The sequence below is a fragment of the Euleptes europaea genome, chromosome 18 (genome assembly GCF_029931775.1).
Source record: "Euleptes europaea isolate rEulEur1 chromosome 18, rEulEur1.hap1, whole genome shotgun sequence".
NCBI classification, from domain to species: domain Eukaryota; kingdom Metazoa; phylum Chordata; class Lepidosauria; order Squamata; family Sphaerodactylidae; genus Euleptes; species Euleptes europaea.
In genome coordinates, this window is record NC_079329.1 from 13,631,465 (window position 1) to 13,659,155 (window position 27,691).

Genomic DNA, 27,691 nt, shown 5'->3' on the forward strand with positions numbered 1-27,691 from the left:
GGACTAGGGAAGTCATTTAAGTCCACCCCTAAGTTCCAGGGCCACAGCAACGCACTACAGCTGGAGGGATAAGAGCAGATGGTGAGTGAGGCCTGCTTGCTGTCATGGCAATGCACCAAAGCTGGTGGGAAAGGAAGGAGTAGGGTTTAGAGTAGGGGCCACTCGGTCGTACCAAGTCAATAGGAGGCTGGGGTGGGGAGGGCAGTTTTCTGTGGATCCGGACAGTTGTACCAATGCACCAGAACTGAGGCGGGAGGGGAGGAAAGATCACGTGAAGAAGGTGGGGAGAAGCAATCTGAATGCAGGCCTTTCCCCCTCACTCCAGTGGATAAGTCTATGATAAGTCCCGTTCTCCTGCTGTTCCGTACATGTATGAATCTTTGCCGGGCTCTTGTACGTATTCTTCCTTCTTGTCCCAGTCAGCTGTCCAACCCCCATTGGCAAAACTGGTGCTCTTGGTGGCGCCGTAGCCACCTCCACCCCCAACGACCGCTCCCGTCGCCATGCGGGCCGCCTCGTCCTCCTCGTCTGCCAGTTCGTCCTCGTTGATAAAGCCACACTTCTCCTCATGCATCTCTTCGGGCTCGGCCCACGGCTGCTTCTCGCCGGAGGCAAAGGCCCCGTAGAAGATGACGCCGCCGTAATGCACCAGCGAGGCAATGAGGAAGACGTATTGCCACTCCTCTCGCGTCTGTGGGAAAGAGCAAAGAGGTGAGAGGGGAAAGTGGGTTGTTCAGAAATCATCATTTTCGGAGATCTTCGGGATCCTGCCGATAACCCCCAATGAAGAGGGATTCCAGTTCATGATACCCATTGGTGTTCTTCTTGTGTTATAAAGTACACTTTATTCGAACTTTTACATTGAACTTGGAACTTATGGATTCTTGTGTTTCTGGGATCTTATCCTTTGGGACATTTTGAGTTGTTATGCATAGTAGTATTTTTTGTTAAGCCTAGGTGAGCAACTATATGTTTAATGATATCTTGTGTATATAGTGTGCTGTTATCACTGTATCATTGTTGTTGAAGCATTTTATTTATAATATAAGAGGTTCCTATATTATTAAGAGCGTTAGTGCTGTTGTGTTTTAACTAACCTCCAGGTGGTGGCTGGAGATCTCTCGCTATTACAACTGATCTCCAGGAGACAGCAATCAGTTCACCTGGAGAAAATGGCTGCTTTGGTAATTGGACTCTATGGCATTCAAGTCCCTGCCCTCTTCAGGCTCTGCCCCCAAAATCTCCATGTATTTCGCACCCCGGAGCTGGCAACTTTAAGGATGGTGTCCCCACTCCCTAAGATAGACATTGGCTCAGACAGTGGGCAAAGGATTATTAGAAATCTGTGTTGTATTTTGTTTTCTGATGAATGCTGGCTCACTGATGAAAGAAAGGCCAAGGTCATGTTTGTATTTGCAGCTGTAGCAAACCTATGTTGTTTTTACCCCCCCCCCCCAAATCTCTCCTAGGATTCTGCGGACTCTGTCAGCAGGCTGATTCCCCCCACCCCATTCCCATTTAATTCCATTATTTCAACTTAATTTCCCTTCTCAACATTTCATGATCCTGATGGATATTTTGTCCTCGTTGAGTGATTTCCGCCCCTTTTGGTAAATTTATGAGTCATATTTTCTGCATACCTGGGGAGATCATTGCGAAAGCAGAGACCCCTGCCTCATCTGAGGGTGACCCTCTGGCGTCGCTTCCCTCCTTCTTAGCCAGGTTACTATTAGATTGTGTGTATGGGTATAAAATATATTAAATGTACGCTTAACTGTAAGGGGAATGGAGCAGTGGTGGAATGTGATTACCAAGGGAGGTCAAAATGCCAAGCAATAGGTTGGTTGCATCACCAAGCAGATTACAAGGGCAGGTAGAAAGGAAAAGGACAGGAGGTTGCGCTGGCAACAGTATTCTTGAGAAGTCAAAAAGAACATTCCAAAAATAATTTAGAAAGACGTGCTGTCACCTTAGCAAGAGTAAATGTATTCCCCACAAAGGTCTTAAAGGGCCGCTTTTTAAAAATTCCCTTTGGCAACCGCTCATGTGATTGTGGAACCCGCGAAATAGAAACCTTAGGGCACTTATTTCTATTTTGCAAAAATTGGAAGAGAGAACGACATGGATCACACCTATCTTAACAAAGTACAATCTTCCCTCTGAACCCTGGATTGTTCCCCTTCTCCTATCAGACTTAGAAATAGATAGCGAGAAAATCCATCAGGTCGCCAAATATTTAACACAGGTAATGGTTTCAAAACTATCCCGGTAAGTGACACTGACATGTAGCCTAAGAGATTTTGCTGAACATGTATAAATTTATTATAAGCTTTTTACACTTCATGTATTTTTATACATTCTAGGCATCTATGTGTCATATGTATATGGTATGACTTTGTTGTTAATGAGCAATAAATGAATATACTATTAATAATTTAGAAACCTCAGCAGGAACAGAAACCTAAGCAACAGAATCACTGCAAGGCGGAAAAGTATTCCATCAGTCTGTAAAGGGTTAATGAAGCCAGCTACAAGCATGCCTTGGAGATATTGCAGGTTCGGTTCCAGACCACCACAATAGAACGAATACAGCAATAAAGGGAGTCACGGGAATGTTTTGGTTTCCCAGTGCACATAAAAGTTGTTTACACTATACTGTAGTCTATTAAGTGTGCAATAGCATGATGTCTGCAGTTCAAATTCTGTTGGTTGTGAACCTTTTATGAGGAAGTGGCATGCACACATGGTCAAAGAGTGGGGTTGTGCATATCGATAAACCCGAACTGAAAATAAACCCTAAAAAGGCCTTTTCGGCTTCTTTCGGGTTTAATTTTACCCGAATATTAAAACTGGGGATAAAGCCGAAACCAGATAACTGATTGCCAAATCAGCCGAATAGGTATTTGGCTTTTTTTGGCTTTGGCTTTCCCAAGGCTTTTCCCTATGGGAATTTTTAAATGAGCTCTGGGGGAGGCGTTTTTGAAGGTAGAGTTCACAAATTTTCAGGGTAGTTTCAAGGGACTCTCCTTGCATGAACCCTGAAGTTTGGTGAATATTGGGTCAGGGGTAGTTTACCATGCTTTTCTATGGAGGAGAGGGTCGACCCCTTTGGGACCCCATAAAATTGGACCCACTGACCCAAACTTCACCAAACGTCGGGAGCGTCCCTTGCAGCAACGCTGTGAATTTGGCGACTCTATCACAAAAAATGTCCCCCCCCCCGGGAAAATTTTAAACATACTTACTTTTCATAGTCTGTAATGGCCACTTCCTCACCAAAGAATTGTGGGAAAACTCAGTTTCCCATGAATGCTTGCAATGGGCCTGTGCAAAGCTATGGGTCGATCCCCTCCTCCATAGAGAAGCATTGTAGTTAAACCGGACAACATTCTGATTTAAATTTATTTTTGTACTTGATTTTAAATGTTTTTTCTTGTTGAATCAGATTTGATTTTATCCACTTGATTGTAATGGCCTTTGGCGATATAAAATAAGTCTGTACCTGTACCATATCATGTACTGTCCAATCCCTTAAACTGGAGGCGCTGGGGATTGAACCCGGGACCTTCTGCATGCAAAGCAAACGCTCTGCCGCTGAGCCACACCTCATCCCCTCACCAAAACTTAAGTACAAACATTCCTCACTTTCAGGGACTCGAGTTTCCTACCTTGTGTTTGGTCATAGCTCCAACGATAAGTGGGCACACCATACCCGATAGGGTCCCCACGCCATTGGAGATCCCCATGAGAATGCTGGCATACCGGGGAGCAATGTCTAAGTGGTTCACATTAAATCCTACAGGGGAGGTCAAATAAAAACAAAGAGATAGAGACGTTTGCTTGGTTTGTTTCTTATATTTCAATCCTGCATTGCAAACAATGTCTCTCAAAGCAGTTACATTATCATTATTTTCATTTACACAATGCTGCCAGTGGGCAGTGGACGGAAATGAAAATAAGGGCCAAACTAGACATTACAGCATCCTTGGGTTGCCAGCCTTCGGGTGGTAACTAAGGGAATAAGCAGCACATGGGCTCTATCTTCGTGTAGCGTTAAAAGACACTATTCTGAAATTGACCAACAATTTTAGTTTTGCAACACACATGTACATTTTGACTGAGAAATGATCAGTAGCATCTCTGATGTTCTTTATGTTGTTATTTTTGTCGTGCTTTTTACCTTTGACTGAGACTGAATCAGCAATGTATGTACATATTCTTTAGATGCCCTTTTTCAAACTGTAATTGAAGCTGCAGGATACATAGCGTTATAATATTGCACATGTGTGCTTTTTTGCGTATATCTGTTTTTGAATGTTGATTTATTTTCTATTAAATGCCAGCTAGGTTTTCCCTCATTGAATGCTGGTCAATTTCAGAATAGTGTCTTTTAACGCTACACGAAGATAGAGCCCACGTGCTGCTTATTCTCTTAGTTTCTACTACTTACAGCACAGGTTACACTTTTACCTTAAGCCTCCAGGTGGTGGCTGGAGATCTCCCACTATTACAACTGATCTCCAGGCAACAGAGATCAGTTCCCCTGGAGAAAATGGGTGCTTTGGCAATTGGACTCCATGGCATTGAAGTCCCTCCCCTCTACAAACCCCACCCTCAGCCTCCACCCCCAAAATCTCCAGGTATTTCCCAACCCAGAGCTGGCAACCCTAGCATCCACAGGTCCAATCTGTAATCATCAACGCCATTTTAGAGAAGAATCTGGCCATTTAAAAATGCCATGTGGGCCGATCCTGATCAAACCCACAGGACAGAAGGACCAGATGCGATCTTGAGGTGCATCAACAGAGGCATAACATCCAAATCATAAGATGTCATAATTCTGCTGTACACAGCATTGGTCAGGCTGCACCTGGAGTACTGTGTGCAGTTCTGGAGGCCTCACTTCAAATAGGATGTGGCCAGAATGGAGCGGATGCAGAAGAGAGAGACGAGAATGATCAGGAGCCTGGAGACCAAGCCCTAGGAGGACAGGCTGAGGGAGTTGGGAAGATTTAGTCTGGTGAAGAGGAGATTGAGGGGGGACATGATTTTCTCTTTAAGCATCTGAAAGGCTGTCACTTAGAGGAGGGCAGGGAACTGTTCCTGTTGACAGCAGAAGATAGGACTCGTAATAATGGGTTTAAATTGCAGGCAGAGAGGCACCGGCTGGATATTAGGAAAACGTTTTTCACAGTAAGAGTTTTTCGACAGTGGAATCAGCTGCCTAGGGAGGTGGTGAGCTCCCCCTCACTGGCAGTCTTTAAGCAGAGGCTGGACCAACACTTGTCAGGTATTCTCTAGGCTGATCCTGCATTGAGCAGGGGGTTGGACCAGATGGCCTGTACAGCCCCTTCTAATTCTATGATTCTATGAGATCTCCAGCCACCACCTGGAGGTCGGCAACCCTAGTACCAACCTTTATGTTAAGTAACCTTGAAAAGCTCTTGTTTTAACTATTATGGTCATGAGTATGACAAAGCAGAGTGGGAATGAAGGATAACTCAAGGAAGTCTAGTCTTTATGATAAAGTAGGTAAGAGCTTCTGGTCATAAAAATAATGGATCTTAGTCATCTTAAATATGGTTCATGCTGAGAAGCCATAAATGCACACTTAGACACACCTAGAGCTTGGCAGCTAGAGCTACAAAAGACTATTAGTAGCGAGGAATCCTTGATTTGTTTAAGGCTCCGTCTGGTGAGGAAAGGCTGTCTATGAGCTTGCAAGAACCCCCAGGCTCTGGTATGGGAAGGAAAGGGGCAATTTTTATCTGTAATGCCACAGTGCCTGAAAATCAGCCTCACTACTTGAAAACTTACCCGAAATAGCAAAGCCACTGAACCCGACGGCCATGACGAGGAACGAAATAGCAACGCCTTTGCTATGGGAATAACCAACCACTAAGAGGAGCGTGGCTTCCATGCCAAACCCTGGCGAAGGAGCAACAGAGAAAGAGACCTTAGAAATGCAGAAGCCATTCTGCTTTGCCATAACCCCTGGTTTCATGCTTCTAACCACACACAGCATGAGGGCTAGAGTAGGGTAGCATAGGTCCATCAGGCCAAAGGGGACCCCCATATTCCCACTGTGGTGTGTGTTGGACTAGGACTTGGAAAGCCTGGATTCACATCTCCTCTCTGGGCCTAACTACCGGCTATGTTTTTCTTTGCATTCTGTCTGGATTTGCCCAAAGTTCTGACAATCAGTTGTGTGCTGATCTCAGGCACATGGGGACCCAATCCAGATCAGGAACATCAGAAAATGGGGAAATCTCTGAGGTCATTTTCATATCTCCTGCTCTTTCCTCTGACCTCCTCTTGAACCTGTTCTGTTGAAACATATGTTTGGCTATTCTAGTTGGAAACCATCCATGTCAGTTCCATATCTCCCATGGTCTCTTGACCACCTCCCCGTCCTCCTTCTCGCTGACTTCCTTGAACTTTCTGAGCAGACTGTGAAGCACGAGGAAAGGAATCACTGAATGAAATCAGTTCATTCCCATTCATTTTCTTTCCCCGGACAAATTAGGATTTTTTCTTGCTTCATTTTGTCTGTTGTTCTGAAAGAAATGCACGTTCCTAATGCCTATACAGATTTATAGAATGCCTGCTCACTGCCAGACCAAGCTTTAGACCCTCATCCCAATTATGATATCACTGAATCTCAACCCTCACCCCTGGATCACAGTTCTGATTATGTCCCCCACTTTCTCTCTCTCTCACCCCCACAGTTCATCATCTTGCGGACATTTGTGGTAGTCATGATCCTCCGTGATCGCAGGAAGTCTGCAATCTGGCCCCCAATGGGTACGATGATTGTCATGACCAGGTGGGGCAAGGCTGAAAGCATACCAACCTGCGTAGAAGGAAAAGAATGTAAAGAGGCACCGATGAAACCCAAACGTGGGTGGGGGGTAAATAAAAAGCAGTTCGGAAAGTCTAGCTGATTTGGAGAAGGAGAAGGTTTTTGGGAGGAGACCACAGTTCTACCTCTTAATTGTGGGCTCTTTCGTCACCTCCTCTTATCAATGACTCATGATTTGGCCAAAGAACTTATTAAGACTAGAGTCTCTGCGGTAGAGAGGCAGCACGATCTGAATAAGATTCAGAATCCCCTCTTTAGAAAGGACCTGCTTATTAGGAACACCACTATGCCTTATCTGTCAGATATTACAAATCATGAATATCGTAGGGCTTTTATGCTCCTTCGATGGAATGCTCTTCCCTCTAAGTTTCTCGAAGGGATAGATAATAAAAAGGCCAATTGTTGCACGAAAATGTATATGCAATCAGGACGCATTAGAAACCACTGAACATGTCCTATTTGAGTGCGCATTGTATGACCATATACGATTAGCCCCTCTGATTCCCTTGTTAGACAATTGCCCCAGACCTCTCAGAAAACATCGTTTAGAGCTCCTTTTGTCAGACACAATACCAAATTTATCTGTAAGTATGGCTGGAAACTAAAATCAAACAAAATGCACTTAAGGGTCTAGATTAGAATAACCAATCTATGACTAGAATCTCTACTATTTTATGTATACTTTGGAGGAATTCATCCCTTTATTTCAGTTTTTAATCTCCACTACATCTTTATCTTTTGTATTATCAGTTCATAACTATTTATGTATATGTTTAATTACAATTTTGGGGGGGATATTTGATGGTCTATGACTACAAAGCCCTGACCTGGATGGCCCAGGGTAGCCTGATCTCGTCAGATCTCAGAAGCTAAGCAGGGTCAGCCCTGGTTAGTATTTGGATGGGAGACCACTGAGGAATACCAGGGTTGCTGTGCAGAGGAAGGCACTGGCAAACCACCTCTGTTAGTCTCTTGCCATGAAAACCCCAAAAGGGGTCGCCATCAGTCGGCTGCGACTTGAAGGCACTTCACACACACACATGACTACAAATAAAGTCTGATTCTGATTCAATATTACAAGAGAGCCAGCGTGGTGTACTGGTTGAGATGTCAGACTAGGGTCTGGGAAACCCAGGTTCATAAACCCACTCACACCTGAGGTCGCAGCCAAACACTGTTGGACCCCGGTCTCAAATGAAGCACCGTCTCTTACCTTACTGATTTCAAAGCCAAACACTTCTTCAAAATAGGCTGGTTGGCTGATTAAGAGCAAATAGAAGGTCCAGCTCCGGCAAAAATTGGCCACTATAATGGCATAGACAGGCATGGACGTGAAAAACTTGCGCCACGGAGTTTTGAATTTCTGCCAGAAGGGAGCAAGAAGCCAACGGTGAGTATTTCAACATGGTCAGCGTGGTGTAGTGTTTACGAGCGGTGGTTTGGAGAGGTGGACTCTAATCTGGAGAACCGGGTTGGTTTCCCCACTCCTCCACATGAAGCCAGATGGGTGACCTTGGGCTAGTCACAGCTCTCTTAGAGCTCTCTCAGCCCCATCTACCTCACAGGGTGTCTGTTGTGGGGAGGGGAAGGGAAGGTGATTGTAAGCCAGTTTGATTCTTCCTTAAATGGTAGAGAAAGTCGGCATATGAAAACCAACTCTTCTTCTTCATACCCCCCCCCCCGTTTGCAGGACACTTAGAATCATAGAATCATAGAGTTGGAAGGGTCCACCAGGGTCATCTAGTCCAACCCCCTACACAATGCAGGAAACTCACAACTACCTCCCCAGTGACCCCCACTCCATGTCCAGAAGATGGCCAAGATGCCCTCTCTCTCATCATCTGCTTAAGGTTATAGATTCAGCATTGCTGACAGATGGCTATCCAACCTCTTCTTAAAAACCTCCAGGGAAGGAGAGCTCACCACCTCCCGAGGAAGCCTGTTCCACTGAGGAACCGCTCTAACTGTTAGAAAATTATTCCTAATGTCTAGACGGAAACTCAACCCATTGGTTCTGGTCCGACCTTCTGGGGCAACAGAAAACAACTCAGCACCCTCCTCTATATGACAGCCCTTCAAGTACTTGAAGATGGTTATCACATCCCCTCTTAGCCTTCTCCTCTTCAGGCTAAACATACCCGGCTCCTTCAACCTTTCCTCATAGGACTTGGTCTCCAGACCCCTCACCATCTTTGTTGCCCTCCTTTGGACACGTTCCAGCTTTTCTACATCCTTCTTAAATTGTAGTGCCCAAAACTGACCACAGTACTCTAGGTGAGGTCTAACCACAGCAGAGTAAAGCGATACCATTACTTCTTTAGCAGTGCCCCCAAAGGAGCAATCCAAGACCCTCTGCCCTCAAAATGATGCATCCATCAGGCTTCAGAGACCTCCTCCATTGCAAGGAGTTCCTGCCCCAAGCTGCTCACCATAAGTGGATTCATAAGACTGCAGCCTTCCCCAATGCTTTCTTCTATGTATTTCCTCTCTTCTTCCGAGATGGTTGGGTGCTTTGCAGGACTCTCGTAGGAAACCAGCAGCCAAAATATGTACCAGAAGATGCCAAAGCTGCCTGCCGAGGAACAGAACAAAGGATAGGTTGGGTGGAGAGGATCTCAGTTCCAATCCAACAAGGCTTGGACAGTGGAGAGACCTGACATAAAAGCTAGGTCGACTGGTAGGGTTGCCAACCTCCAGGAACTAGCTGGCGATCCCCTGCTCTTACAACTGATCTCCAGCTGATAGAGATCAGTTCCCCTGGAGAAAATGGCCGCTTTGGCAATTGGACCCTATGGCATTGAGGTCCAACCCTCTCCCTCCTCAGGCTCCGCCCCAAAACCTCTCACCGGTGGCGAAGAGGGACCTGGCAACCCTATCGACTGGTCTCCCGTTCTCTTACCATAGACATAAAATACGGAGCTCCACCCGGTGTACTGGACCAGGATCCCAGCCAGGGGCATGGCCACCACGGCCCCCGCATAGGAGCCTGCAGAGGCACATGGGAAAGGTTAACCAAGTATAAAAGCTGGGACTCCCAGCATCCTTTGCTCTGCGTTGACTTTCTCGGTGGATTGGGGTGGTCCTTCTCAAACTGTGGGATGGGACCCCAAAGTGGGTTGTGGGAATCTTGCACAGGTGGTTCGTGAGGCAGGGGGTGAGGAGGCGGGGGAGGAGGTTCTGGGAAGCTCCCTGGAAAATTAGGATTCGCTTCTGCTTTACTAGGTTGATACCTGCTCACATAGTATATGAGAGACTTATACTAACCAGTATTACAACAAGAACCTATTATACCAGATGTTTGAGTAATTGGGAATAGAATTTACAACATATACACATGCCTGGTTGGGTTTGAACTGTTTGTATTTGTATTCATTAATGTATTTCTGTAAATGTGTGCAGGCTTAAGAAAGGGTTTTAATTAACCACTGATGAAGGCCCCATGGGCCGAAACGTGTTTGGTATGTGGTTACAGTTATCAACCTCAGGATATGCCATTGTGCTATTTTAATGCTTTTAAATAATTTTAAATTTTACATAGTGCTTCTAATAAATTACACTTTCAGTATTTATACATAAACTTATATATATTTTCTTTTCACCCAACCTTGGTTACCCAGCTTTTGTTTTTAGGTTGGGTTTTATTCCCCTCCTTTTTTTCTTCCACTAATGTGAGAAACAGCCATGGAATACAATTCGTTGCTTGATAGCGCTCTAGGTTTGGATCCTGTGGACAAGCCCCATGGGCGCTGGATAGCCTCTGTCGTGGAACTGGCTTCCTCTTAGAATCATTGATTCATAGCATTGGAAGGGACCAGCAGGGTCATCTAGTCCAACCCGATGCAGGAAATTCACAACTACCTCCGGCCAACACCCCCAGTGACCCCTACTCCATGCCCAGAAGATGGTCACAAAAACCCTCCAGGATCCCTGGCCAATCTGGCCTGGAGGAAAATTGCTTCCTGACCCCAAAGTGGCAATTGGCATTACCCTGGGCATGTAAGAAAGGGCCACGAGAGCCAAGCACTGACACAACCCTTCCTGCGAGCGCTCGCTGAAAACCATCCATCTTGCACAAATGAAACTGCTAGTGGGAGAGGAAGTGTGCAGGGGATCCCCCAGGTTTGCAGAAGTATCCGTTTTATGTAAGTGTGGCCGGCCATTATAAAGGTCACAGCTGCCAATCTGCTACCGGCATAATTCAAAAAACTAGTGATCACCTTCATGATTGTCTTCATTGTATTACCTTATTGCTGGTCTATTTCTTTAGGATGTTGTTGCATTTTTATCCAGGGCCTGCCCAAGGTAAGGACACACATACTGCCCCCCTGGGACCGCGACAGGGCTGGCCGCCACCCCTCCATCACCGGCTCCCTAGATGATTGTCTACAGCCACTAGTGGACAGGCTGGCCCTGTTCTTATAACAGAACTGTTATTGGTTTTAGTTATTATTGGGAAGCTGCCTTGTTGTGAGCCTTCACGGTGGAGAGTGTCGAAGACAAAAACGTTTCAACAAATCAATAAATAAGATCCAGTGTGCCAGGAGTCCTCAAGGACAACTGGTTGGCTGCTGAGTGAGACAGAATGCTGGGCTAGATGAATTACTGGTCGGATCCAGCAGGGCCCTTCTCGTGTCCTTATATTCTCTTATGGGTTAAGTCAACTGGTATCAGGTTCAGGTAGGGCTGCCAACCTCCAGGTGGGGGCCTGGAGATTTCTCTCTATTACAGCTAATCTCCAGGTGACAGAGATCAGTTCACCTGGAGAAAAGGGTCACTTTGGAAGGGGGACTCTATGGCACTATACCTCATTGAAGTCCCTCCCCTCCCCAAACCCCACCCACCTCAGGCTCCACCCCCAAATCTCCAGGTATTTCCCAACCTGGACCTGGCAACCCTAGGCTCAAGACATGAGAAACAGCTTGATGAGATTCATCCTGCAGACTCTTCCATCCAACACAGTTTTCTTCCCTGACGAAGGGTTACCTTACCGCAGAAGGCCGTTGTTGCCAGTCGGCTACGTTCCAGCGGGGGTGCCCACTTGCTCCAGATACCGTGGCATGCTGGATATGTGACCCCCTGGAGGTAGGAGGGCACAGGGTATTACATGAAGACCAGAGCGACTTTTCATCCAGAGAAAAAGAGGGAGGGCCGTAAACCTCTTACCCTTAACTCTGACCCACCTTCCCTAGAAGAGGGTTACATGTCTGGAGAGTGAAGGCACCAGGGTGAAGGAAGAGGGCCAGGGATTCGCTGCTAGATACCGTGGGGCACTGCGGGATTCCCAGGGATCAGTACGCAGGCCTTACCTCCACAAGGCCTTGCAGGATCCTCACAAAGATGACACAGCCATAGTGGACCCGGGCAGCTGATGGAATGAGCATGTTCAAGGTGGACGTTGCCACAATGGCGAAACCAAAGACCCTGCAAGTTGGAAAGCAGGTGTTAATAGGAACGGCATGACTACTACTACCAGGTTGGCCACTGTGTGGACAGACTGCTGGACTAGATGGGCCTTGGTCTGATCCAGCAGTGCTTTTCTTATGTTTTCAGTTGAAAGCCTGTTGTTTGTACCCACCTGGCTGACAATTATAATCTCCCCTGCTTCCCTGGATCACTTTTCTTTTTGAAAAACTCACAGGCATTTATTATATCAATACGTTATACTGGCTGGGGTAAAAAAGCACCCCAGTGGAGCAATAAGCAGATTTCTGGAATTGTTTTTCACAGAAAGAAAACTGCAAGTAGTAAGTGCCCATAGTGTGAGGATATTGTTTACCTAATGTGTAGGTGAGTCTTAAAATGACCACACCCCCTACTTGGTTCTTACCTGTTAGCTGCAAATTTCTGTGATATGAACCCACCGGGGATCTGGGTGACGATGTAACCCCAGAAGAAGGACCCATGGATCATGCCCACTGTCTCTGGATCCCAGCTGAACTCTGCTTTCTGAAGAGGGGGAAAGAAGGAACAATAAGGGTAGACAGGGGCAGCCAGTAGAGCCAATGACCCTAGAGGGAAAAGCCACTTCTGTTTGTCTCTTGCCATGAAACCAATATGGGGTCGCCATAACGCAGCTGCAGCTTGACGCCACCGTTCACCACCAAAAGGGTCAAAGCCAGCCTCTCCGGGAAGGACGAGGGACTCGCCCTCACCTGCACCACGACTTTGTCCCCATGATAGACGGTATTATTGTTGACCATGCTGACAATTGCCACACCCAGGTTGCACCGGATGCCGAAGCTGATGCAGAAGCCCAAGCCGCACAGGATGGCAATGATGTAGCGGCGCGGGAGGCCAAAGCAGGTGCAGTCGACCACCGGCTGGTGCTTCTCGGACACTTGTACAGGCTGGCCCTCTTGGGTCAGCTCGATGATCTCCCCGCCCGGCTGCTTTCGCTCGAGGATCCTGTGTGGAAGAGATCATAGATGGTATTGGAAGAACACAAGTAGGAGCCCGTTAAATGAAAGGTCTAAGCAACTGACTGCTGGAAATAGGGTTGCCAACCTCCAGGTGATGGCTGGAGATCTCCCTCTAGAGTTGCCAGGTCCCTCTTCGCAACCTGGGGAGATTTTTGGGGCAGAGCCTGAGGAGAGCAGGGTTTGGGGAGGGGAGGCGCTTCAATGCCATAGAGTCCAATTGCCAAAGCGGCCATTTCCTTCAGGGGAACTGATCTCTATCGGCTGGAGATGGATTGTAATAGCAGGAGAACTCCAGCTAGTACCTGGAGGTTGGCAACCCTATCTCCCACTATTACAACTGATCTCCAGGCGACAGACATCAATTCCCCTGGAGAAAATGGCCACTTTGGCAATTGGACTCTATGGCACTGGAGTCCTTCCCCTCTCCAGACACTGCCCTCTTCAGGCTCCACCTCCAAAATCTCCAGGTATTTCCCAACTCAGAGCTGGCAACCCTAGCTTTGAGAGCTGCCAACAGGCCGTTCGATGGCCAAGTTAGAGGTATATCTGGCCGCCTGCAGTTTTTATAAGTACCTACAATCTATTTTTAGAATGCTGCTCAAGTTAAGCAGGGGTGTTGAGAGGTCCGTTAGAAGGCTCTGCTATAGTTAAAGGCTGCAACCTTATTCTGCACTATAAATATCCAAATTGTGAACAAAAGGGACACAAACCCTGTGCCAAGAAATGATGTAGTTTGTAATCTGCACGATTTTGCTTACCTTGCACAACCTATACAGCCTGATCTACACGTTTACTCAAAAAGTTGTCCCACTGAGCTCAATGCGGCTGTCTTCCAAGAAAGTAAACTTTGGATTTCAGCTTTATATTTAGGGTGGCCAACCTCCAGGTACTAGCTGGCGATCTCCCACTATTACAACTGATCTCCAGCCGATAGAGATCAGTTCACCTGGAGAAAATGGCCAGTTTGGCAATTGGACTCTATGGCATTGAAGTCCCTCCCCTCCCCAAACCCCGCCTTCCTCAGACTTTGCCCCCAAAATCTCCAGCTATTTCCCAGCCTGGAGCTGGCAACCCTAGCCAGCCTGCCCAAAAGCTGTGATAAGCTGTTGTGGGAGATACCCTCCTGCCAGAGATTCTCCTACTTGGATTGCCTTTTTTTTAAATTTGGTGCCTCTAGCTGTCCCTTGAATATCAATTTGATCTGCAGCAAATTTGGGGCGATGTGATTTAGCTCCAGAGAAAGTTTTGACTCCCTGTTTCTGCATATTAGCCCTCTTCTAAAGAGACAGGACATTTTTTCCACCCTGGCCAGTTGGCAACCTTAGATTTCAGGGGTCTTGGAGCTCCCCCAATTCCTCATCCGTCATCGCCCCCTTCCTGCTCTTACACAGTATCTTGTCAGCCTGGTAGGGGGGCGGCTGCGGCCCACGCAGAAGCTGTTGCGATCGGAGCCAGTGCAGATGGGCTCTGAGCTCAGCCTCGGCACATGGCCCAAAAACCTCCTCTCGCTTAGCAACCAAAGCGACAGGGCCTTCTTCCCAAGTCTGATTCCCCTCCCTTTCTTCCATGAATCTTCAGAGCCCTGAAAGTTTCCACCTTTCCTGCAGCAATGCCCTTGTTCTCGAAAGTTGCATCTTTTAACTGAAAGAACATAAGAACAGTCCAGTGCTCTGGCTAGTCCAGCATTCTGTATCACACAGTGGCCAACCAGTCCCCCTAGAGGGCCAATGAACAGGTAGGGCTACCACGTCCCTCTTTGCCACCGGCAGGTGGTTTTGAGGGCGGAGCCTGAGGAGGGCGGGGTTTGGGGGAGGGGCTTCAATGCCATCGAGTCCAATGGCCAAAGCGGCCATTTTCTCCAGGTGAACTGATCTCTGTGGGCTGGAGATCAGTTGGAATAGCAGATCTCCAGCTAGTACCTGTAGGTTGGCAACCTCCTTGGAGGTTGGGAAATACTTGGAGATTATGGGGATGCAGTCTGAAGAGGGTGGGCTTTGAGGAGGGGAGGGACTTCAATACCAGAGAGTCCAATTGCCAAAGCAGCCATTTTCTCCAGGGGAATTGATTTCTATCACCTGGAGATCAGTTGTAATTAGGGCTGCAAACCTCCAGGTAGTAGCTGGAGATCTGCTATTACAACTGAGCTCCAGCCGATAGAGATCAGTTCACCTGGAGAAAATGGCTGCTTTGGCAATTGGACTCTATGGCATTGAAGTCCCTCCCCTCCCCAAACCCCGCCCTCCTCAGGCTCCACTCCAAAAATCTCCAGATATTTTCCAACCCTGAGCTGGCAACCCTAGTTGTAATAGCGGGAGCAGTCTGGAGGTTGGCAACCTTAACTCTCCTCCAGAAATCGGCCTGACCTATTCTTGTGGCCATCTCTACACCCTCCGGTGGCGAATTCCAGTGTTTAATTACTTATTGAGGAAAAAAGCATTTCCTTTTGTCCATCTTGAATCTCTTGTTCATCAGCTTCCTTGGGTTCCCCCCACCCCACCCCCAAGTTGTATTATGGAAGAGGGAGAAAAAGCTCGTTCGATCCACCTTCTCCACTCCATGCATAATTTGATAAACCTCTATCATTAGGGTTCCCAAGTTCCTGCAATTGGTAGGCAATTGCTGCCCCCATCCTCGTCCCTACAAAGCTCCCCCGGTTGCCAGGAGGGACCTGGCAACCCTATCGATCATCTCCACTCCTCCCCCTTAGTCATCTCTTTTCTAAACTGCAAAGTCCCAGACTCTTCAGCCTGCCATCATAGGAAAGGAGCTCCAACTCCTTCATCACTGGGGATGCCAGCCTCCAGGTGGGGCCTGGGTAGGGTTGCCAACCTCCAGGTACTAGCTGGAGATCTCCTGCTATTACAACTGAGCTCCAGCAGACAGAGATCAGTTCCCCTGGAGCAAATGGCCGCTTTGGCAATTGGACTCTATGGCATTGAAGTCCCTCCCCTTCCCAAACCCCGACCTCCTCAGGCTCCGCCTCAAAAACCTCCCACCAGTGGCGAAGAGGGACCTGGCAACTCTAACGGTATCCCACTGTCCTTCCCAGGCTCTATTCCCAAATTTACAGGAGTTTCCCATCCTGGATCTGGGAGCCCTATTAATCATTAAGGGCAGATCATGGGTTGAAATTAAATCAAAAGAGTTTCCGTCTAGACATTAGGAAGAATTATTTAACAGTTAGAGTGGTTCTTCAGTGGAACAGGCTTCCTCGGGAGGTGGTGAGCTCTCCTTCCCTGGAGGTTTTTAAGCAGAGGCTAGACGGCCATCTGTCAGCAATGCTGAGTCTATGACCGGCTTAGGCAGATGATGAGAGGGAGGGCATCTAGGCCATCTTCTGGGCTTGGAGTGTGGGTCATTGGGGTTGTGTGTGGGGGTAGTTGTGAATTTCCTGCATTGTGCAGGGGGTTGGACTAGATGACCCTGGTGGTCCCTTCCAACTCTATGATTCTATTATCTTGGTTGCTCTCTTTGGAATACTTTCCCCAGCTCTGTGAGTGCGATATCCTTTTTTGAAGTATGGAAACCAAAATGGGGTTGATCTCCCAGCGTGGTTTTGAAAAAAGAATTCAAGCCAACAGGCGGCAACCCTCCAAAATTCCCCATCTGTTTAAAATGGGCCCAAATCCTGCAGTTGGTATGAACAAGAGGACCTGCCTTTCTAAATGTGTTAGGTTCCTGAGGAAGTCCTAATTGGGCCTGCTCTGGAGTAGGTCCCACTTTATTCAGTAGGGCTTAGTAGCCTAGAAAGCGTTCTTAGGATCACAACCTGAATCCGCCAATACCCATGCAGGATGGCTGATTTACAATGGCATTTCAACCTCCGGCTTGTTGGAACCGCTGGATTAAAAAAATACAAATATTTTTTAAAAAAAAGTAAAGTAAGCAGTTTGCAGTTTGATTTTTGGCTTAAATGAATGCAGGATACATTGGCAGAGGACTACTTTCAATCAAGTGTAATGTGGGGGTGGGAAATTTAAACCATAATCCTTGTGAGAACTGGAGATTTCTCAACTCACATAAATATTCATATATTCATCTATGAAATGTTGGGGATGGATGGTATGTTAGGGTTACCAGCTCTGGGATGGGAAATACCTGGAGATTTTGGGGGTGAGCCTGGGGGTGGGGAAGTTTGGTGTAGGGTTTTTGGGGAGGAGCCTGAGGAAGGCGGGGTTTGTGGAGGGGAGGGACTTCAATGTCATAGAGTCCAATTGCCAATTGAACTGATCTCTATCGGCTGGAGATCAGTTGTAATAGCAGGAGATCTCCAGCTAGTACCTGGAGGTTGGCAACCCTACTAAAGACGCCCACCGAAGTTGGCCAGAAACCGACCAATCGATATCCTTGCTAGGAAATGCAGCAAGGGCCATTCAGCTCAGCTCTCTAAGCAACAGCACCCTCTACTGGCTGGGCTATCTTCCTCTCTGCAATACAACAGCCACGCATCCAATTCTGGATCTTGCCCAGTTTTGCATACAATCCCTTTTTGCTGACGTTGGCTCTAGGCGGCAGCGCTGGCAGCTTAGAAGGGGAGGTTTTAAATATCCCTGGCTAAGCTGCAAACGGCCAGCAAGGTTGCAGTGACCTTGGGGAGCGCCGTAAGCTTCTCAGGATCCAATTTCTGCCTTGGCTCCACCTGCGGGTTCTGGTGACCTCTATCCCAACCCACCAAATCTCGGCACTGGAAGAACAAAAGCAAGACGGAGACCGGGTATGACAGTGGCAAAATTTCAGTTCAGGCACAGTGGCCTCCTCCTGTGCAGGTTTACTCACAAGCAAATCCCACTGATCTCTGTGAGGCTTACTGTCTAGTGCCAAAGCTGGTGTGGCATAGTGGTTCAGAGGTTGTGCTGCAACCCAGGAAATCATGGCTTTGATTCTTGCCTTAACCATGAAATCATTAGCTCAGGGGTGTCAAACATAAGGCCCGCTGGCCGGATCTGTCCCCTTATCTGGCCTGTGAATGAGCCAAGGCAGCCACCACCACCCCTCAATGTGGGCTGGCGAGGTAAGGGCGAGTCTGGCCCAACCAAGTGACATTTATGTCATATCCAGCCCTTGTAACAATTGAGTTCGCCACCCCTGCACTAGCTGGCCACTGACTCTCTCAATATTTGCAATGTAACCGAAATCACTTATCCATTGTAAGTGTCGGAAGGTCGAAATATTGATTGATTGATCGATCGATCGATCGATTGATCGCTCTTATATCCCTCCCTCTCAAGGCATCTCACAGACCATCAACTTCATAAATACAATAAAATATAATGAAGAACAATAAAATGGCATTAAAATAATTCCGATCAGTTAAAAACAAGCCCCATAAAACAATCATAATACACACAACATAGTTTATACATTCACTATTCAGATGGCGCCAACTGCAGAAACATGCACTCCAGCAGGGCCTGCAAGCAGTCAGGAAAAAAAAAACCCATCCCATTGATATTAATCATAAAATAGATTGAAGGTAACGGGGGGTGAGAAGGTGAGAGGAATATGACCTTCCTTCTTCGACATCAACTCAGTGGTAGAGCATCTGCTTGGCATGCAGAAGGTCCCAGGTTCAATCCCCGGCATCTCCAGGTAAAAGGACTAGGCAAGTAGGTGATGTGAAAGACTTTTGCCTGAGATATTGGAGAGCCACTGCCAGTCTGACCAGACAGCACTGACTTCAGTATAAGGCAGCTTCATGTGATTCAGGAGCCAACTACCGGGGCATTCAGAACTGTCGCTCTCTGTTTCCCCCCACATTTATTTATTTAATTCATTTGTTCCCCCACCTTCCTCCCCAATGGGGACCCCAAGTGGCTCACATATTCTCCTTCCCTCCATTTTATTCTCATGACAACCCTGTAAGGTAGGTTAGGCTGAAAATTAGGGTTGCCAACCTCCAGGTACTAGTTGGAGATCTCCTGATATTACAGCCGATCTCCAGCCCACTTTTTGTGTTTTCCCCAGCTTTGCTGTGATCTTTCTCAAACCTGGTTTGGTACGATCTTTTTTGGGAAAGATCATGCCCAAAGCATTTTTGTATGTCCCATGGATGGGACATGGTGCGCATTTTTTCAGGGCCTACCCACACCCGCATTTTCCTCTACAGTCACAGATAGGGTTGCCAACCTCCAGGTACTAGCTGGAGATCTCCTGCTATTACAACTGATCTCCAGCCGATGGAGATCAGATCACCTGGAGAAAATGGCTGCTTTGGCAATTGGACTCTATGGCATTGAGGTCCCTCCCCTCCCCAAACCCCACCCTCCTCAGGCTCCGCCCCAAAAACCTCCCGCTGGTGGCAAAGAAGGACCTGGCAACCGTACTCATAGGTCATGAAAGGAAATATTTTTTTTAATTTCTGAATTGAAAAAAATGGATTATAGCAGGCTAATAGAACTGCACCCCAGGCTGGATCCCCCTAGCCCCCCCCCCCCGTTCCCCCATCATAGAATCATAGAGTTGGAAGGGACCACCATAGTCATCCTTGTGTGTGTGTGTGTGTGTGTTAAGTGCCATCAAGTCGCTTCCGACTCATGGCGACCCTATGAATGAAAGTCCTCCAAAATGTCCTATCTTTGACAGCCTTGCTCAGATCTTGCAAACTGAAGGCTGTGGCTTCCTTTATTGAGTCCATCCATCTCATGTTGGGTCTTCCTCTTTTCCTGCTGCCCTCAACTTTTCCTAGCATGACTGTCTTTTCCAGTGACTCTTGTCGTCTCATGACGTGACCAAAATATGATAGCCTCAGTTTAGTCATTTTAGTTTCTAGGGTCAGTCCAGGCTTGATTTGATCTATAACCCACTGATTTGTTTTTTTTGGCAGTAACACTCTCCTCCAACACCACATTTCAAAGGAATCTATTTTCTTCCTATACTCATCCTTAGGTCTTAATTTTAAGATAGAATTGCCAATGTCCTGGTGGGGCCTGGAAATCTCCTGGAATTACCACTGGTGTCCCCACTACAGAGATCAGTTTCCCATGGGGAAATGGAAACTTCAGTGGGTAGGTTCTATGGCATTATACCCTGCTGAGGTCCCTCCCCCTCCAAGCCCCACCCTCCCCGGACTCCAGCTCCAAATCTCCAGGAATTTCCCAACCCAGAGTTGGCATATAGAGGATGGTGCCGAGTTGTTTTCTGTTTCTCCAGAAGGTCGGACCAGAACCAATGGGTTGAAATTAAACCAAAAGAGTTTCCGTCTAGACATCAGGAAGAATTTTCCAACAGTTAGACCGGTTCCTCAATGGAACAGGCTTCCTCGGGAGGTGGGGAGCTCTCCTTCCCTGGAGATTTTAAAGAAGAGGTTAGATGGCCATCTGTCAGCAATGCTGACTCTATGACAGGCAGATCATGAGAGGGAGGGCACCTAGGCCATCTTCTGGGCATGGAGTAGGGGTCACTGGGGGTGGGGGGAAAGTAGTCGTTAATTTCCTGCATTGTGCAGGGGGTTGGACTAGATGACCCTGTTGGTCCCTTCCAACTCTATGATTCTATAACCTCACTTTAAGTCGGCGCCATCTGCTTGATCAAGCCATGCAACAGCTTAGGGATGAGGTCATTTTGCACCTCTAAAGAGCAAGAATGAACAAAAGAGGAGAAAAGAGACAAGGAAAAGAGTTAAGATTGTGAAGGAATCTGTTTTGCATGTCTGATTGACTTCTGGCATATGGCACAACTAACTACTGTGATACTTCTTCATCCACATTTAATGAGGAATGGCTTAAAACATCTTGTACTGAGGTCTCTAAACCCTGTTCTACTCCTCATAGGTCACTGTCCCTCTTTTGATCCCCTCTTTTTTGTATTTATTTTATTTATTACAATATTTATATCCCACCTTTCCTCACAGCTCAAAACAGTTCACAAAACAGAATTTAAAACACACAAAATAAAGCCCCAAACAACCCGCTCCCCCAAATACCTTTGTTGGGAATGTCTTGTTGAAAGTTAGTGGGAATAACTGAAGGTGTCAGTGGGAGAATCAGCTTCCTTCCAAGCTTCTCTTCTGGTTGCCAACTTCCAGGTGTAGCCTGTTGCTCTCCAGGAATTACAACTGATCTCTAGACAACAGAGATCTGTTCCTTTGGAGAAAATGGCTGCTTGGGAAGGTGGATTCTATGTCATTTATACCCTGCTGAGGTTCCTCCCTTCTCCAAACCCTGCCTGTTCCAGGTTTGATCCCTAAATCTCCAGGAATTTCCCAACTTGGAAATGGCAGAACTTAACATTTCCATACAGAGGTGGTGATGGATGAGCCTTGTCTCTAGTGCGCATGCAAATAAATGTGTGCGCATGAATATCAAGGCACCCTGCGGTGAGCAGCCAGCCATTTCACACCTTGCAAGCTGCTGAGGTGGATTTTGAACTGTGATAGCATATTGTCAGATAGTTAATTATGTGTTTCCAATATATATATTCACCTGAAAGAAGAAATGCTATCTTGACTTTTAAATCAGTAGGGGTCTGGCTATTACAGATTAAAGGAACCCAGCACGCAGCTGAGGGTCAAATGAAACACAGATAGAGGTCATGGATCTCCATTAGTCTTTTAAAGGCACATTAAAACCATACATGGGGTGTTGTCTTTGCACCTTTAAGTCACTAATAACAGCACGTACACATTACAGTCAGCAAAACTTTGCCCAATGGAAGGTTGAAACCCCTCTCCTCTCCCCGATTCAGATAGAGGCCACGCACGGCTGTAATTTGCCGCTAAAAGACAGGGATCGGTGACCCTGAGCATAGAACCTGAACGCATGAAGCTGCCTTATACTGAATCAGAGACCCTTGGTCCATCAAAGTCAGTATTGCCTACTCAGACCGGCAGCGGCTCTCCAGGGTCTCAACCAGAGGTCTTTCCCATCACCTACTTGCCTAGTCCCTTTAACTGGAGATGCCGGGGATTGAACCTGGGACCTTCTGCAGGCCAAGCAGATGCTCTACCACTGAGCCACTGCAGCAGTGTATCATGGGGGTGGCGCTGGCCCAGGGAAGAGGACTTCAGCATGACCCTGTTTTGATCTGTCTGTGAAATGCTGCCCGCTCTCAGGTTTGGCTAAGAGTCATGCCGGGAGCCTCCTGCCCTGTGTACGGGTGTCTTTATGGTAAACCCCAGGAGGCCACAAAGGGCAAGTCTGCCCTCTTAGGTGGCGCTCCAAGTCTGGCCCCACCCTCTGCCCCACCTCCTGACAGCTCATTGGTTAATCATTTATTAACTTGGCTTTAGGGTTGCCAACCTCCAGATACTAGCCGGAGAACCAGGTTTGATTCCCCACTCCTCCACATGAGCGGCAGATAGGGTTGCCAGGTTCTTCTTCGTTATCGGCGGGAGGTTTTGGGGGTGGAGCCTGAGGAGGGCGGGTTTTGGGCAGGGGAGGAACTTCAATGCCATAGAGTCCAATGGCCAAAGCGGCCATTTTCTCCAGGCAAACTGATCTCTATCGACTGGAGATCAGTTGTAATTACCCGGAGGTTGGCAACCCTAGCAGCAGATGCTAATCTGATGAACCAGGTTGGTTTCCCCACTCCTACACTTGAAGCCAGCTGGGTGACCTTGGGCTAGTCACAGTCCTCTTAGAGCTCTTTCAGCCCCACCCACCTCACAGGGTGTCTGTTGTGGGGAAGGGAAGGGAAGGTGATCGTGAGCCGGTTTGACTCTTCCTTAAGTGGTAGAGAAAATCGGCATATAAAAACCAACTCTTCTTTTTCTTCTGAGGTCAAGGGAAGCCACTTCAGCTAAGTTGGGCCCTGACATTTCCGTTAGGGTAAATAGGTGTTGGGCCAGTCACACACTTTCACTCAATCCTAGCAAGTATTTGGATGGGAGGCCTCCATGGAATACCAGGGGCGTGACGCGGAGGCAGGCAATGGCAAATCCACTTCTGAACATCTCTTGCCTTTGGAGATAAATTGGAGCTCAACTCCTGGAGCTCTGTTTGACTCTAATGGCAGCTACCCTCTCCTAGCCTATTCTAACCTATCCCTGCCTCATCTCCACGTGTTCTGATTTTTCCTTTCCTATTCCTTCCCTCTCCTTGACTGGATATCCTGTGAGTGTGATTAATGTGGAGGGAGCCACCTGGAATCTCCTGGAAATTTGGAATCATTCAATTTTTAGAATGTTAAATAATGGGATTTTATTTATAATGTACCGTATGTTATGGTTTGATATATTATTGTTTCTATTGTATACTCTGGTTGTGAGCTGCTCTGAGCCTGACCTCAGTTTGAAAGGGGGGGTAGAAATATAATAAATCATCATCCTACATCCCGTCTTTCTTTCATCACCATAAGTCTGTTGTGGCTTGACAGCAAAAAAATTTTTTTAAGAAAAGGTGTCCAGTAACTGTTGGTTTGGGCCTGCCGCATATCCATAGGGGAAGAAGGCATGGGGATCTTCTGGGCATGGATTAGGGGTCGCTGGGGGTGTGTGGGGGAGGTAGTTCAGAATTTCCTGCATTGTGGAGGGTGTTGGACTAGATGACCCTGGTGGTCCCTTCCAACTCTATGATTCAATAATAATAATAATAATAATAATAATAATAATAATAATAATAAGCTGTAACCATTGGTGAGAACCATTGCTAGGAATAAGGGCCAAGAAGTGGAGGGGGAGGAGACCCCTTAAGTGCACCTCGTGAGGAGTATTAATGAAGACTTTGCAGCGATTGCTGGTAGTAATAATAATAATAAGCCATAACCCATTGGTGGGAACCATGGCTAGGAATAAGGGGCAAGAAGGGTTAATACAAGGGTGAGGGGCATCTTGGCCACCTTCTGGGCATGGAGTAGGGGTCACTGGGGGTGTGGGGGGGAGGTAGTTGTGAATTTCCTGCATGGCGCAGGCGGTTGGACTAGATGACCCTGGTGGTCCCTTCCAACTCTATGATTCTAAGGGTTGCGTCTTCAGCAAAGAGGCCAGCGGGACACGCAACAGCACTCCGCGCAGCTGTCTTCATCACCAACATTTTCATCCTCCCCTTCGCAGCCTTATGGAACAGGTGCCAAAAATGGCACCTTGTCAGTTTTCACGCAGAAAGGCCCCAAAATAGAATGCTGAGCAGAGGCTTTTTGAAAACAGCGAAGGCGCATCTTCTCCCCCCACTTCCCTGCCCGCAACTCAGCCCCCCTATCACGTTCCCAGCGCCCAGTGCCTTCCGGCACGGTGCCCTCAGACATTTTGTTCGCCTGGCCAACGAACGCCAAAGCCGGAGGCAGTTCCGATCACAGCAAGAGGGTGAGCGATATCGCTGGCATCAGATAACAAGGCAGCCGGGAACATATGGAGGGAGCATTAAAGCTCAGCGTTTATTGAGGGTGGCCAAAGCCTCCGCCCCCACCCTTCTTCCCGCCCTACTCCTTTGTCACCTTGTTCATAAAATATGCAGCAAGGAAGCCAAGAATAACACACACACACACACATATGCAAGCACACACAGTTATCCCCCCCAACCCAAAAGCCTCCTGCTCACAAGCTGTCGCTGGCAGACATTTTACACACACCAAGGATGAAGGAGAAGGAGAAGAAGAGTTGATTTGTATATGCCGACTTTCTCTACCACTTAAGAAAGTATCAAGCCGGCTTACAACTGCCTTCCCTTCCTCTCCCCACAACTTACACCTTGTGAGATAGGTGGGGCTGAGAGAGCTCTATAAGAGCTGCGACTAGCCCAAGGTCATCCAGCTGGCTTCATGTGGAGAAGTGGGGAAACCAATCCAGTTCTCCAGATTAGCCTCCGCCGCTCATGTGGAGGAGTGGGGAATCAAACCCGGTTCTCCCGATTATAGAGTCCACCGCTCCAAACCACTGCTCTTAACCACTACACCATGCTGGATGAAGAATTTGGGCAAAACCTTGTATTTGTGTTGTTGCTATGTGTTAGGGTTGCCAATCTCCAGGCATTCGCTGGAGATCTCCTGCTATTGCAACTGATCTCCAGCCGATAGAAATCCGTTCACCTGGAGAAAATGGCCACTTTGGCAATTGGACTCTATGGCATCGAAGTCCCACCCCTTCCCAAACCCCACCCTCCTCAGGCTCCACCCCCAAAATCTCCTGCCAGTGGCGAAGAGGGACCTGGCAACCCTACGATGTGTGCTTGCTTACTCTCTCTGGGAAGGTGAGCAAGCCAAGGAGAGAAAAGAAACCACTGTGGCTTATTGAGTGGAATCAGAAGTGCTGAGGTCTGCATACATATACAGGAGCCCGGACTCCAAAGATTGCCTCCTTTTCTACCAATGTGACTGCCAGCTATTAAAATATATATGTATACTATGAGCCTCTTTCTGTGCATTTAGCAGCTGGCAAAAATTAAGCCTGATTCTCCATCCCTTTATCCTGCTAGGAAACATTTGTGTGTATTTATTTATTGACAGTCTTTCTATTGTACCTTTCCCTGGGGTTGCCCACCTCCGATATTATTTATTTGTTTGTTTGTTTGTTTGTTCAATTTATGACCCGCCCTCCCTGGCCAAGACCAGGCTCAGGGCGGGGAACATCAAACATATCAATATTAACAATAAAAGCAATAATTCTAAAGTCAAACAATAAAACGAAATTTAAAACCCTTAAAAACTCCAGGTGGCGCTTAATTTGGCCCGTAGTGCCCAGAATAAGCAGTAGGTTGCCCACCCCCAATAATGCAAGTAACATAGAACAAGGGGGGGAAAGGGAGGCCAGTAGAGGATGATACCCGCAGGTGTCCTCAACAGTAGGCCTGGTGGGAAAGCTCCGTCTTGCAGAACTTTTTAAGGTCCCGCAGGGCCCCGATGTCACCAGACAGAGCATTTCACCAGACCAGCGCCAGGGCTAAGAAGGCCCTGGCTCTCGTTGAGGACAGCCGCACACTCTTAGGGCCAGGGACCACCAGTAAGTTGTTATCTGATGACCATAAAGATCTTCAAGGGGTATACCAGGAGAGGCAATCTCGCAGATACGAAGGTCCCAGGCCGTGTAAGGCTTTAAAGGTCAAAACCAGCACCTCGAACCTGATCCGATACGCCAGCTGCAGCCAGTGCAGTTGACAGAGCACTGGCTTTATGTTCTCTCGGGGCGACACCCCTGTAAGGAGTCTCGCTGCCACATTCTGTGCCAGCTGGAGCCGCCGGATCAGTCTCAAGGGCAGCCCAACGTAGAGCGCGTTACAGTAGTCTGGAGATCTCCTGCTATTACAACTGACCTCCAGCCGAAAGAGATCAGTTCACCTGGAGAAAACGGCTGCTTCAGCAACTGAACTCTATGGCATTAAAATCCCTCCCCTCCCCAAACCCTGCATGCCTCAGGCTCCGCCCCAAAAATAGGGTTGCCAACCTCCAGGTGGTGGCTGGAGATCTCCCGCTATTACAACTGATCTCCAGCCGATAGAGATCAGTTCACCTGGAGAAAACGGCCGCTTTGGCAATTGGACTCTATGGCCTTGAAGTCCCTCCCCTCCCCAAACCCCGCCTCCTCAGGCTCCACCCCAAAAACCTCCCGCTAATGGCAAAGAGGGGCCTGGCAACCCTACCCAAAAACCTCCCACCAGTGGTGTATCCCTTGTGGAACGGTTACATTTGCAATGACTCCTGTTTATTCTAACTATATCCTCTATAGACTTTAAGTCATATGGACTACTGCATTTGCGAATGGATATAGTTATAAGATTTATCCCTAAGGGGAAGAAATGAATTTTTGAACCTTGTGTATACCTTTTGAACTGCATGAATTGAATGGAACTGATGAAGAATTAAACGATCGTCTTCCTTTCATAATAGTCTTTTACACATCTGCTGAGTTCTTGTGACTAGCTATTGGAATCTTCTTGGCTCTATGTACCCTTATGGACTATTGAAAAAAATACATTTATACATATTTTTGTGGATTATTGAAATACTATTGTATATGGCTGTATGTTTGTCCTTTTCCACTATTGTATGTATTGATTACACTTTGATGTTTCACTCATTTGTGTTGTATTAATTATAGCCTAAGATTCCTGCACTACTTTCCTCATCTTTGATATTAGTGCAGAGGTGTTGATTTTGGTTTGCTCAACCTCCAGGTACTAGCTGGAGATCTCCTGCTATTACAACTGGTCTCCAGCCGATAGAGATCGGTTCCCCTGAAGAAAATGGCCACTTTGGCCATTGGACTCTATGGCATTGAAGTCCCTCCCCAAACCCTGCCCTCCTCAGGCTCCACCCTAAAAACCTCCCGCCAGTGGCAAAGAAGGACATGGCAACTTTACTGGCTACCCTACCTGAAGAAAATGGCCGCTTTGGCAATTGGACTCTATGGTATTGAAGTGCCTCCCCTCCCCAAACCCTGCCCTCCTCAGGCTCCACCCCAAAACCCATCCACCGGTCGTGAAGAGGGACCTGGCAACCCTACCTTTCCCCCAAAGGGCCTAATGCACCTTGCAGAATGCACCCA

At 47.5% G+C, this 27,691-nt stretch overlaps 1 protein-coding gene across 1 annotated transcript in view; it reads right to left on the reverse strand.

Moving 5' to 3' along the window:
• Positions 1-334: 334 nt before the first annotated feature.
• The window catches only part of SLC17A7 (solute carrier family 17 member 7), a 49,948-nt gene continuing 22,591 nt past the window's right edge, over positions 335-27,691 (reverse strand). Inside the window, exons 2-12 of the mRNA XM_056864020.1 lie at positions 13,015-13,267; positions 12,690-12,808; positions 12,169-12,283; positions 11,851-11,938; positions 9,762-9,848; positions 9,292-9,434; positions 8,076-8,225; positions 6,721-6,853; positions 5,818-5,928; positions 3,669-3,796; positions 335-691 (exon numbers count right to left, since the gene is read on the reverse strand). Of these exons, the coding sequence (XP_056719998.1) occupies positions 335-691; positions 3,669-3,796; positions 5,818-5,928; positions 6,721-6,853; positions 8,076-8,225; positions 9,292-9,434; positions 9,762-9,848; positions 11,851-11,938; positions 12,169-12,283; positions 12,690-12,808; positions 13,015-13,267 (1,684 nt within the window). The remainder of the gene's footprint in view (positions 692-3,668; positions 3,797-5,817; positions 5,929-6,720; positions 6,854-8,075; positions 8,226-9,291; positions 9,435-9,761; positions 9,849-11,850; positions 11,939-12,168; positions 12,284-12,689; positions 12,809-13,014; positions 13,268-27,691) is intronic.